At 50.6% G+C, this 12,500-nt stretch overlaps 2 protein-coding genes across 11 annotated transcripts in view; both read right to left on the reverse strand.

Moving 5' to 3' along the window:
- Nucleotides 1-1,809, reverse strand: part of ston1 (stonin 1) — a 3,923-nt gene extending 2,114 nt beyond the window's left edge. The window contains exons 1-3 of one of the 2 annotated variants that reach the window (XM_068224881.1): nucleotides 1,699-1,809; nucleotides 833-1,100; nucleotides 1-454 (exon numbers count right to left, since the gene is read on the reverse strand). The exon at nucleotides 1-454 is cut by the window's left edge and continues 1,151 nt beyond it. In XM_068224881.1, coding sequence (XP_068080982.1) covers nucleotides 1-428 — 428 coding nt within the window. In that variant the 5' untranslated portion in view covers nucleotides 429-454; nucleotides 833-1,100; nucleotides 1,699-1,809. The remainder of the gene's footprint in view (nucleotides 455-832; nucleotides 1,101-1,698) is intronic. The other variant, NM_001327971.1, reaches the window with a different exon arrangement.
- A 294-nt stretch (nucleotides 1,810-2,103) lies between these two features.
- On the reverse strand, nucleotides 2,104-11,765 carry ppp1r21 (protein phosphatase 1, regulatory subunit 21). Of its 9 annotated transcripts, none has more exons than XM_073919522.1 (23): nucleotides 11,720-11,765; nucleotides 11,351-11,595; nucleotides 11,108-11,176; nucleotides 10,889-11,035; nucleotides 9,849-9,950; nucleotides 9,380-9,544; nucleotides 9,164-9,222; nucleotides 8,858-8,952; nucleotides 8,729-8,781; nucleotides 7,886-8,035; nucleotides 7,502-7,603; nucleotides 7,209-7,297; nucleotides 6,689-6,825; nucleotides 6,478-6,570; nucleotides 6,254-6,381; nucleotides 5,972-6,118; nucleotides 5,444-5,536; nucleotides 5,064-5,348; nucleotides 4,510-4,545; nucleotides 4,238-4,354; nucleotides 3,215-3,313; nucleotides 2,987-3,115; nucleotides 2,104-2,495 (listed from the first exon to the last, which is right to left on the reverse strand). In XM_073919522.1, exons 2-23 carry the CDS (start codon nucleotides 11,399-11,401, stop codon nucleotides 2,466-2,468), a joined length of 2,376 nt encoding a protein of 791 aa, XP_073775623.1. In that variant the 5' UTR covers nucleotides 11,402-11,595; nucleotides 11,720-11,765; the 3' UTR covers nucleotides 2,104-2,465. The 9 variants fall into 9 exon arrangements, 8 of the variants coding, with proteins under 8 accessions (XP_073775623.1, XP_073775624.1, XP_073775626.1 ...); XM_073919523.1 differs by having other exon boundaries at nucleotides 11,351-11,598; XR_012388541.1 differs by having other exon boundaries at nucleotides 3,215-3,366; nucleotides 4,125-4,354; nucleotides 11,351-11,765.
- Between the last annotated feature and the right edge of the window lie 735 nt (nucleotides 11,766-12,500).

A 12,500-nucleotide genomic window follows, 5' to 3' on the forward strand; every position in this document is an offset into this window, starting at 1 on the left:
TCGGCCCTCAGCTGCTCCAGTTTGTGGCAGATATAGGAGTAGGAGTACTGCAGCGGGTCCTGCGGCGGCTCGGCTCCGTCTTTGGAGCGAATGAAGAAACGAGGAGGGCTGAGTCCAGAGTCTGAGTCTGAGGAGGAGCTCCAGGAGTCCCGTCTCTGCCCCCCGTCTCCCCAGAAGAGCCCCAACTCAACGTCAGCTGCTGTGGGGGACACAGAGGCGTCAGGTGGCCCCTGGCCTGAGGAAGTGCCTGGAGGAGCTGCCCCCAACGGAGTGTTTGTGGGCACCTGTGAGCTGCCATTAGAGCTCCAGCATTGGGCCGTCGGCAGGAGCAACTTTAGGCCCCGGGGCCGAGGGACAGAGCACTGCGGGGGGACGGGGCCCTCATCCTCAAAAGTCACCCAGTGCGCTGGATGATTAGTGGAGCACATGGCTTTACTGCTCTGAGCACAGTCCTCTGCGGAGACACAGACGGACAGACATGAGTTAATCTCTCTCTCTCACACACACTCACACACACTCACACACACACACACACACACACACACACACACACACACACACACAGTGTTCAGTTTGAGCACAACACTGCAAGCTCTTCCCTGATTTTAATCAATTTTTGTTATTTAAAATAATCATTAGCACATTTTGTTTATTTGAGGACTGTGATTCTTTAATAACTCTTCTTAAAGTCCTCGTTTTGTTTAAATAGGTGATGTGATGTAAATAATGAAGCAGTTTTGGGTTTTGTATTTGTGTTTTGCTCATTCTGAAATGATTTTAAGATGCTCCATGATTGTTTTTACACACTGAATAAATGTGAATGTGCCCTAACCCTCCACAGGACGTATAGTAAGAACACTCTCTGATTATAACAGGCCCGGGCTCCTGCACACACAGATGACTGTGATCATGCCTGGATCAGAGCTGCTGGACTACAGTGCTTTTACTCTTGTGTGTGTCCATCTCTCCATCATCATGCTGGACTCAGAACCTGCTGTTCCCGACTGAAACAGCACCGCGAGAGTGAAGAGTCTCACCCTGAAGATCAGCTGCAGATCTGGGCATCATCTGATCATCTCCAGCTCATCTCCAGTGAAGAGCTGCAACATAATAAACTTCATCATCATCATCATCATCATCATCACAATAAACAAACACTCATCATCAGAATAAACTTCATCATGAGAACTCTTCATCATCATCATCATCATCATCATCAGAATATACTTCATCATGAGAACTCTTCATCATCATCATCATCATCATCATCATCAGAATATACTTCATCATGAGAACTCTTCATCATCATCATCATTATGAGAATAAACAAACACTCATCATCTGAATAAACTCTTCATCATGAGTAAACCTTCATCCTCCTCAGACTGAACTATCTGAAACTCATCGGGGAGCTGCAGGATGAAGAAGTTGATGGATAAAGTGGTTTAGTCAGAGTTCACTCTGCTGCTGAGCTGTTGAGAGCAGAGCAGAGCTGCTGGAGTCTGAAACTGACATTATTGTCTCCTCTTCATCTGGTCTCCTCTTCATCATCAGCTCTGCTCAACTTTCTGCAGCCGCTGGTGAACTCCGCGCGTGTTTATTTAGTTTGCAGAAACACAAAACATCGCCGAACAACTGCAGAGTTAACGTGTAAAGTGTGTGTAAGTGTGTGTGTGTGTGTGTAAGTGTGTGTGTCACCTCCTGTTTGCAGACGGTTCATCCACAGCTGACGGTATTTTCACAAAATGGCAGAAATAACTGGAGCGGAGGCGAATCAGCCAAAACATCCCGACGGGACGCGGATACTATGGCGGAGGACGGATTTCAATATTCATGAGGCGCGTGCAAACCATTGGGCTGCTTCCGGTCAACGTCACATGTTATAATTAATATTCAAGAGATAAACCTCAGCTGCTCGTTCATATTCATAGATAAACACACGCCATTGGTGGGTCATGACGTCAGACTAAATTAATATTCATGAACTCATCCTTCGTCATAGTAGCGTCGAGGAATGTGGAGGACGGAGGAGGTTCAGCGCCCTGACAGCCATTATAGCGGGGGAAATGAACACGGAAACGGAAAACACGGAGAGCACAGCGCTTTCTTTGACTTTAATCATCCTTTATTGAGTTGATGATGGTGGAGTGCAGGACAGAGAGAGCTCCTGACCCACACACACACACACACACACACACACACACACACACACACACACACACACACACACACACACAATGACCACAGATGATCAATACACTCATGCTGCTCTTCATCAGTCATCAATCAGAGTGATCGGCTAATTACTGACATCAGACTCTACTGCACAGCTAATGGTGACTCCACATCAACAAGACAACACACACACACACACACACACACACACACACACACACACAGCTGCTTCCTGTCTGGTGTGAGGGATTGTGGGTAGTGTGAGCAGGCAGGCGTGTCTCCGTGGTCCACTATCGGCTCTTGTTCTTCTTGGCGTTTCCCTGTAAGAGAGCAGCAGGAGAGCAGCGTTACAGCACAGCTGTATGGGGTTGGACAGTTGAGCACAGCGCTGATGAAGCCGATGCGTCTGCAGATCATGCAGGGCCACAAACACTGATGTAAACAGATGCTGGCTTGAGGGAGCGCTGGAGCACACACACTACACACACACACACACACACACTACACACTCCACACACGTCTCAATCCAGCTGAGCAGACGCACACTTAAGCACAGTGTGTGTGTGTGTGTGTGTGTGTGTGTGTGTGTGTGTGTGTGTGTGTGTAGTAAAGGCATGAAGACACACACCAAGACGGCGATGAACACAGGTGTCTGTAAGTGCCCTCAGTAGTGTGTCTGTAAGTGCCCTCAGTAGTGTGTCTGATGAACACAGGTGTCTGTAAGTGCCCTCAGTAGTGTGTCTGTAAGTGCCCTCAGTAGTGTGTCTGATGAACACAGGTGTCTGTAAGTGCCCTCAGTAGTGTGTCTGACCTTGGCGCTGAGCTTGAGCGTGTCAATGGTCTCCCGCTGCTGGCTCAGGGTCTCGTTCATGCTGCACAGGTGATCACTCATCATACTCAGCTGATCCTCGTAGCTGCGCTTGGTGGTGCTGAGCTCATCCTGAACATCACAGAAGAAGAGCACGTCACCACACACACACACACACACACACACACACACACACACACATGCGCGCACGCACACACAAAAAGAGCTGACCTGCAGGCGTGTAATGTTCTGATTGGCCAGCTTTAGCTCCTCCCCCAGCGTGTCACGGGATCTCTCCGCCATGGCAAGGCGCTTGGCAACGGCGCGGCACTGAGACATAATAAAAGCAGATCAATCAACTTCCCTGATCAGTGGATCAACCACTCACACACACACTCACACACACACTCACACACACACACACACACACACACACACACACACACACACTGAACTCGTCTGCAGTAGAGAAAACAGGAGACGGAGATGACCAGCCATTAAGCAATTCAGAGTTCTACAAAGAGTACAGAACACACACACTCCTGACACACACGCACTGTGCTATAAACACAGCACTGCAGCGTGCAGGAGAGAGAGAGAGAGAGAGAGACGGAGTGTTTCTCCATCCACAGAGTGTCTCTCAGCAGTTTAATCGTGGTGTGATCTGCTGTAGTGTCGCTGTTATTCTCCTCTAAGAGCTTCTCATGCGCTCTCTGTTGCCATCAGCCCTCTTTGCTCTGCTCAGTATGACAGGCTGATGGACACACACACACACACACACACACACACGCACGCACACACACACACACACACACACACACACGCTGAATCTCCAACATTAGCATGTTCTGTGCTTATAAATCAGCTGCTGCTATATGAACAGCTCCACTCTGACTGCAGCAGCTGCTCCAGCGCTCCATGAGGTCCAGCAGCTGCTGTATTGCTCAGACTGTGGCGAGTTTACTGATCTGCTGTCAGTCTGTGCGGGCGGACACAAGGGTGAGGAGGCTGGACGAGTGCTGTTATTGCACAGCTATCAGCCAATCAGATCAAGAACCAGACAGAACTGTTCTGTATGTGTGTGTGTGTGTGTGTGTGTGTGTGTGTGTGTGTGTGTGTGTGTGTGTGTGTGTATATTTACATGTATAAGTGTTGGTAGCATGATCTGATGAGCAGGATATAACCGTCAGGATGTTAACAAGTTCATCAGTGTGTGTGTGTGTGTTTGTGTGTGTTTGTGTGTGAGACACTGACCTCAGCGTGGAAGTGTACGGCTTTACTGTCACAAATCTGCAGTTGTGTCGTCAGCTCAGAGACGCGGCTCATGTAGTGTGTTTTGATCAGCTGTTCTCGAGAGTCCTGATCTGCAGACTTCACACACACACACACACACACACACACACACACACACAAACGCACGCACGCACACACAAACATACACACACACATCATTACAGTGTCGAACAGATAAAGCTGAAGTGTGTGTGTGTGTGTGTGTGTGGACATGCAGGGTCATAAATACGTACACTCTCACTGCAGGACCTGATGCTTAAAACACCCACCTGATAGACACACACACACACACACACACACACACACACACACAGAGAGAGAGAGAGAGAGATGGAAGAATGACTCGAGATGCTCCAGTAACTCGTGATGCTGCTATTTCAGTGCAGAGTGCTGAGGCAGAGCTTAGAATGAGCAGGAAGCCTGAACAGAGCGCTCCAGAGCAGCAGTGAACAGCAGCCGCTGAGGATTCCACCATGTTAGAGTGAAAGCGATCGGCCGTCCATGGACCTTATTGCTGTCGTGATGGCGAGCAGCTGCGGTGTTTTAATTTACAAGCACATTAAAGCTGAGATACAACCTGAAAGACGACAACACAGCCCTCACCATCACGGTCAGCAGCGCGGGTGAGCGTTTATTTACTGTCATGTGCTGCTGCTCTGTGGAGTTTTCATTATAACATAACGTTCCTCATCATCACTGCTCTATTAGTACTCTCATTACCGTATTTATTATCTTCATCATTACTATCTTCATCATCCTCATCGCCGCTGTGTTCTCTCACACTCACCACGCTGGTGTCCTGCAGCGGCTCCGGAGCGTCGGCCAGCGCGGGCTCGCTTGGTGTTTCCGCAGCGCTCACACACACCTGTGACTCCGCAGCGCTCACACACACCGGTGACTCCGCAGCGCTCGCACACAGCTGTGATTGGGGCGCGCTCACACACACCTGCGCCTCCAGCTGAGCGATGCGCGCGCTCTCCTTCTGCAGACGCACCTGAGCCAGCTGAGCCTCCAGCAGCCAGTGCTCCTTCTCCTGCTCCAGCCGAGAGATCTTCTGCTGACTCTGGAGGACCTGCGCACACACACATATCAGATACACACAGAAATATAGACAAACAGACACACACACACACACACACACACACACACACACACACACACACACACCTGCTGCATGAGCCCCTCTCTGCTCTCGGTGGAGCTGGTCAGGATGTGTCGGTTCGCTAAAGCTTCTCCGTACGGCACTGATTCAGCTCTGGCCTGAAAACACACATACACACACACACACACACACACACCACACACACTCAATGAAGGAGCAGCTGCAGAGTCCAGGTCATGAGTGTGATGATGATGATGATGATGATGTGCTGCACGTTTGCAGAACACACACTCCACTCACTAGCGCATCTCCTCAGTATGTGTGTGTGTGTGAGTGTGTGTGTGTGTGTGTTGGCTGAGCTCTGTCTGAGGGAACACACTGCTGCGCTCTTCATGTCGCTGTAGAACACACTCGTCTATATTGCGGAGCGTCAGGTTAGGGTGGCTGGCTCTCCTGCAGTGTGTGGAGCTGGAGAACTCCACAACCGACACACACCGCTGACAGAGCCGACTTACAGAGAGGAGACGCCGCCTGCTGCTGTTCAGTCCGAGTGTGTGTGTGTGTGTGTGTGTGTGTGTGCGCGTGTGACTGACCTGCCTGACGCTGCTGATGTACGCCGCCGCTCTCCTCTTGCTCTGCATCACGCTGTCGGCCTGCAGCGGCTTCAGCAGCGCTCCTGATGGACTGTAGCCCGCACACGAGGTCAGGAAGTCCAGACTGTTGCTGAAGAAGGTGGCCATCTGAGGAGAACAACACACACTGCACTAACCCATCACCACCACCATCAGTGTGTGTGTGTGTGTGTGTGTGTGTGTGTGTGTGTGTGTGTGTGTGTGTGTGTGTGTGTGTGTGTGTGTGTGCGCGTGTGTAGAGACCTTTCCGCTGCTGCTGGTGAGCGACGCCAGAGACGACAGCAGACACTCGTTGGTGGTGCAAAACTTCTGTGTGGCGGCGGGAAGATCCTGCTCCAGAGACGCCTTCTGACTGTAGTGCTTCCACAGCTCTGAGCGCGCGCACACACACACACACACACACACACACTGCATTAGCACACATGATCTTCAGGCACTCACACTCATGCTGTGACTCTGCTTCTCACCTGAGCTGCAGTCGTGCAGGCCGTGTAAACACACGCTAATCTGGGTGAAGACGGAGTTAGCGCTGCTCTGACACACCACCCCTGACCCAACACCTGCACAGAACACACCACCGTCACACACACACACACACACACACACACACACACACACACACACACACACACACACACACACACACACACACACACACACACACACACAGATACTCACTGGGCAGGGCTAACAGAGCTACGTAAGCCCTGAGCTTGTGGAACGCCGCCGTCAGCTTCTGCATGTCCGTCTGCAGCTGCCGGTTCTTGGAGATCAGCGCCGACGTGCAGAGAGGAGACTCGCACTCCTCTTCCAGACTGCACACACACACACACACACACACACACACACACACACACACACACACACACAGACACACACACAGATTAGTGGTGTAACAGATCACTATTCTCACAGTTCAGATCACACTGCGGTTCTGAGTCACGGATCGGCCCATTCCTCATGTCTGCTCAGACGTGATCTGTCACAGGAGCTGCACTGCAGGAGCGATGGACCTGAGCAGAAGCTGTGATGATGATGATGATGATGATGATGATGATGATGATGATGATGATGATGTCCATTCTCAGCTGAGCTGCTGAATGAGGGTGAACATTCCCCAGAGTGAGGAACAATCTCCGCCACCACTGCTGATCACACACACACACACACACACACACACACACACACACACACACACCTTTTGAGCTGGTAGGGCAGGATCTTCTGCAGGAAGCTGCTGTACGCTGAGAAGGATGAGGAGAAGTCCTGCAGTTTCTCCAGCGTCTCCTGCAGATGTGGAACACAGAGGAGCCGGTGAACAAGAGTGTGTGTTGAAGATGATGAAGATGAGTGAGTGAGTGAGTGTGTGTGTGTGTGTGTGTGTGTGTGTGAGTGAGTGAGTGAGTCTGTGTGTGTGTGTGTGTGTGTGTGTGTGTGTGTGTGTGTGTGAGTGTGTGTGAGTGTGTGTGTGTGTGTGTGTGTGTCTTTCACCAGAGCAGTGATGGCGTCCTCTGTGATGCTCTGATGGAGCTGCAGTAAATCCTCCTCCAGCTGCCGCAGGTACGAGGCGTTCTCATGCAGATACTGGGAGAACTGGAGAAACACACACACACACACACACACACACACACAAGCCTGAAGCAGACAGTAAATACACACACATCTGATTCCTCTTTAATGCTGACGCCTGATGTTGTTTTAGCGCGCACACACACACACACACACACACACACGCACACGCACACGCACACGCACACACGCACACGCACACACGCAGACGCAGACACGCACACACGCAGACACACACACACACACGCACGCACGCAGACACACACAAACACGCACGCACACACACACGCACGCACACACACACACCTTCTGGTTGACCGCGGAGATGGTCTCGATGGAGGAGTCGCGCGGGTAGATCTGCACTCGCTGCTCACTGTAGGAGTGAAAGTTCAGCAGAGCAGAGACCAGATTCTGGAGGAAGACCAGCGCCTGAGCCGCAACCTCACGCGCTCGCAACTGAGGAGAAGAGGAGAGGAGGAGGAGAGGAGGAGGAGGAGAGGAGGAGAGGAGGAAGAGGAGGAGCAGGAGTAGGCAAGGAGACAGAGGAGGAGGAGTTAGCAGTTAGAGCTGATCTGCAGTCAGTCATGAATACAATACATACACACCCACACACACACACACACACACACACACACACACACACACACACACACACACACACACACACCTCTATGACTGCGTCTGAAACCGCCTGCTCGGCCGTTAGAAATGTGCCCTCTCTACAGTGTGAATGTGAGCGGTCTGAATGGAATTTGGACGTACTTCATCCGCCGTTTTGTCATGGTCATGTGACCTACCTGCGTCAGTTGCGTCGCTTCACTCCCATTCATGAATTCTCTCGTGGGGCATTATGGGATGCACATTCTAGTGAGAACTAGTGAGTCATCCGGTCATTTCTCGCATACTGATTCTCCAATTCTGTGAATTCAGACACACTCCTCGGCTCACACACTGATTTTAGCGCACTGCGTAGTGTGAAAGTGTGCGGTTTCAGACGCAGCCTATTTGTGTAAAGAACGCTGTGATTGGCTGCTCAACATAAACACTCTTACAATGTGTTACAGTATGACAGAAATCCAGCCAATCAGATGGCACACTCACTCACGCACACACACTCGCGCGCGCACATGCACGCTCTCACACACTCACCTGGTGTCTCCTGTTGTGTGCAGGAACATTCAGACTGTTGTAGTCGCTCAACTCTGAGGAACAGAGCAGAGTCCGTTACACAGTCTGTTGTGTGTGTGTGTGTGTGTGCGCGTGCGTGCGTGTGCTCACGAGTGTCGTTGAAGGGCACTTTCTCCTGGATCACACTGCTGCTGTGCTTTAGCTGACTGCTCACTTCAGACTGATACTTCCTCAACTGCTGCTGACTGACACACACACACATACACATACACACACACACAGATGTAACTGGTAGTAGATCACATGACTGTGTTGCACCACAGTAAAGAGGGTTTATTCTTTACACGTTTGGCCTTTCATCTGAAGGGTCTCAAACACACACGCACACACAAACACACACACACACACACACACAGTCTCTCGATTACATGTGATCAGAGTATTGATTATATTCACCACTCCTCTGTTCTGACCCGGCAGTCCCTGGCTTCTCTCTCCAGAGTCTGCAGCTTCACCTGGCAGCATCAGTACACACACACACACACACATTAATGTCATCATCATCACACACACACACACACACACACAAACACACACACACATTAATGTCATCATCATCACACACACACATACACACACAGCTGGCAGGAATACGCCATGGTGCGCCCTGACCTCCAGCGTGGCCTTGTCCTCCTGCAGTGTGTGTATGGTGTGTGCGTGTCTGCAGCTCAGCTCCTCCAGCTGGGCCTGGTGCTCCTGCGCCTCCTCCTGCAGCTGCTGCAGTCTGGAGCTCAGCTGCGCCTCCTGCTGCTGGTGCTGCTCCTGCGCCTCCAACCACTGCACACACACACACACACACACACACACACACACACACACACAGGAGAAGCGTTCACTGTCTGTGCTTTAACACACTGCTGCTGAGATATCCTGTACACGTGCAGACAGGGGACTGAACCCGGAGCCTGCAGGATACAGCCTCTCCTCAGTGTGCAGAACATGTAACCTGTTTACTGAAGAACACCTGCACCAGAGCAGAGCTTTAACCATAGAAACTGCTAACACACACACACACACACACACACACACACACACACACACACACACACACACACACACACACACACACACACACACACACCTGTATGTGAAGCCTTTCGTTCTCCTGGATTTTCTTATGCAGATCTTCATCAAACACACTCTGGGCCTGCAGACTGACCTGCGATGGAGAGTCTCCTTTACTCTGCGTGCGCACACACACACACACACACACACACACACACACACACATACTGTGAGTACTGCATGTGTGAGGAGGATCTTCATCAGTATATACACACACAACCCAAAATCAGCAAAGCTGGATCAGCATGGACAACACTACTAAACAGACAGCAGTGATCTCCTGACGTGCTCTGATGTGTGTTTGATCAGACAGTATGAACACAATATCTGCTGTCGAGCTGCTCATCTTCAGCTGATGTGTGAATCTCCATCCTCTCCCCATTCAGAGCTCAACACACTCCAGAACCAGAGACAGCAGCAGTGCAGGGCCGTGATCAGGTGATCTGCTGAATAATGATGTGATGGTGATGGTGATGGTGATCTGCTCATCAGGAAAGCTCTAGTGCTTTAGGAGCAGAGATGGGTCGAGGATCTCCAGTTTGAGCACAGATAGGAGAGGAAATGAGTGAAGTGTGTGAACACTGCGCATCAGAGAGAGCGAGGAAGACATGTGGAGATTTCACCTTCAGCAGTGCAGAACAGCATTAAAGACTGAAGGAGTCTGGAGGAGTTTCAGTGCGTAAAGGACAAGAGCGCAAGCCTGAGCTGAACAACCGTGACCTCCGACCCCTCAGGGACGCTGCATCAAGAGTCCTCATTCATCTATAAGCAGATCAGCACATGGGCTCAGCACTACTGCGCTAAACCTTCGACAAGCAGCACAATACCTGCCTGCAGTCCTGACCTGTCTCCAATAGAGAGTGTGTGGAAGACCCTGCACTGCTGGCCAGATTAAGAGCTGTTTGCAGGAGGAATGAGACAGAATCACCCTGAAACACCCGAGTCAATGCTGTTCCTGAAATGTGCTGCAGGAGCCAAAGCTGGAGCAGTGCTTATTAAAATACACAAAACAAGGAACACCAGTGTGTGTGTGTGTGTGTGTGTGTGTGTGTTTACTCTGCTCTTCTTGCTCTTGCTCTCTGACAGCAGCAGCTCCTCCTGCAGCAGCTCCACCCTCTTCATCAGCTGCTGGTTCCTGAAGCTCAGGCTGTCCATCTCCTGCTCCACCCGCCGCAAGCTCTGCTCCTTCTGCTTCAGCTCATCCTGCACACACACACACACACGTGAGCACCCTCTCACACACCCTCATGTGTGTTACTGCTGATCTTCTGGTACCTTCAGTGAGTTGCAGCTGCTCTGTTCATCCACCACCGCCTTCTTCAACACCTGATTCTGAGCTCTGAGCTGGAGCGCACACACACACACACACACAATACACACACACACACACACACACACACAAACACAACACAAACACAACACATACAGACAAATTACTTGATCATAAATCTGATGGTGATGGTGATATTCATAATAAATCTGATGGTGATGATGATGATGATGGTGAGGGCAGCTGACCTTCGAGTACTCCTGCGCCAGTTTGCTGTATTTGCTCTGCAGGTCCGTCATGTTCGCCTCCGCAGCTGCTGCCCGTCAAGCTTTATATGAAGATGATGAAGAGGATGATGAAGGTGATGAGTTTATATCCAGAGCCGCTGTTTGATCATCGCTGCCCGTCAGAAATCAGCTGACATCCGCGGCTTATGCTAAAGCTAAGAGGTTATTTTAGAGCGAGGCTTCATGAAGCCGCAGAGCCTCGAGTCCTGCTGGATAACAAGACGATTCAGAAGCTCACACACACATTCAGACTACAGCAGAACACACACACACTCAGACTACAGCAGAACACACACACACACACACTGTCAGATTACAGAAGAAAACTACCGTCGCTGATCTCCGGCTAATCACACGCCGATCACATGACCACCACAACACAGCCCGCATCATGCCGTGTCACATGACCCTAACACTTCATAATAAAAGCCCGCATCATGTCGTGTCACATGACCCTAACACTTCATAATAAAAGCCCGCATCATGTCGTGTCACATGACCCTAACACTTCATAATAAAAGCCCGCATCATGTCGTGTCACATGACCCTAACACTTCATAATAAAAGCCCGCATCATGCCGTGTCACATGACCCTAACACTTCATAATAAAAGCCCGCATCATGCCGTGTCACATGACCCTAACACTTCATAATAAAAGCCCGCATCATGCCGTGTCACATGACCCTAACACTTCATAATAAAAGCCCGCATCGTGCAGTGTCACATGACCCTCACAGCGCTCCTCCATTTTAGTCCCTGAAGTTCATGTGTAAGATGTGTTCAGTGTCTGGCCTGTGATTAAGCAGTGTTGTGTTGTTTATTCTGAAATCAACAGATGAAAGCACAGCTGGCCGTCAGTGTTGGTCATCTTTAGATGGGTCATTATCTGGAGGTGAAGACTGTAGAGCAGTGGTCACCAAACTTGTTCCTGGAGGGCCGGTGTCCAACAGATTTTAGCTCCAACCCTAATCAAACACACCTGAACAAGCTAATCAAGGTCTTACTTGGCATGCTTGAAACATCCAGGCAGGTGTGTTGAGGCAAGTTGGAGCTGAACCCTGCAGAGACACCGGCCCTCCAGGACCGAGACTGGTGACCCCTGCTGTAGAG

The sequence above is a fragment of the Danio rerio genome, chromosome 13 (assembly GCF_049306965.1).
Source record: "Danio rerio strain Tuebingen ecotype United States chromosome 13, GRCz12tu, whole genome shotgun sequence".
Classification (NCBI taxonomy): Eukaryota; Metazoa; Chordata; class Actinopteri; order Cypriniformes; family Danionidae; genus Danio; species Danio rerio.

Coding starts and splice junctions, on each gene's coding strand:
- ppp1r21 (XM_073919522.1), bottom strand. CDS start 11,401: ATGACGGACCTGCAGAGCAAATACAGCAAACTGGCGCAGGAGTACTCG. Junction 5,537..5,971: donor ACATCAGCAGCGTCAGGCAG/GTCAGTCACACG, acceptor GTGTGTTTTCAG/GCCAGAGCTGAATCAGTGCC. Junction 3,314..4,237: donor CCGTACACTTCCACGCTGAG/GTCAGTGTCTCA, acceptor ATTATGTCTCAG/TGCCGCGCCGTTGCCAAGCG.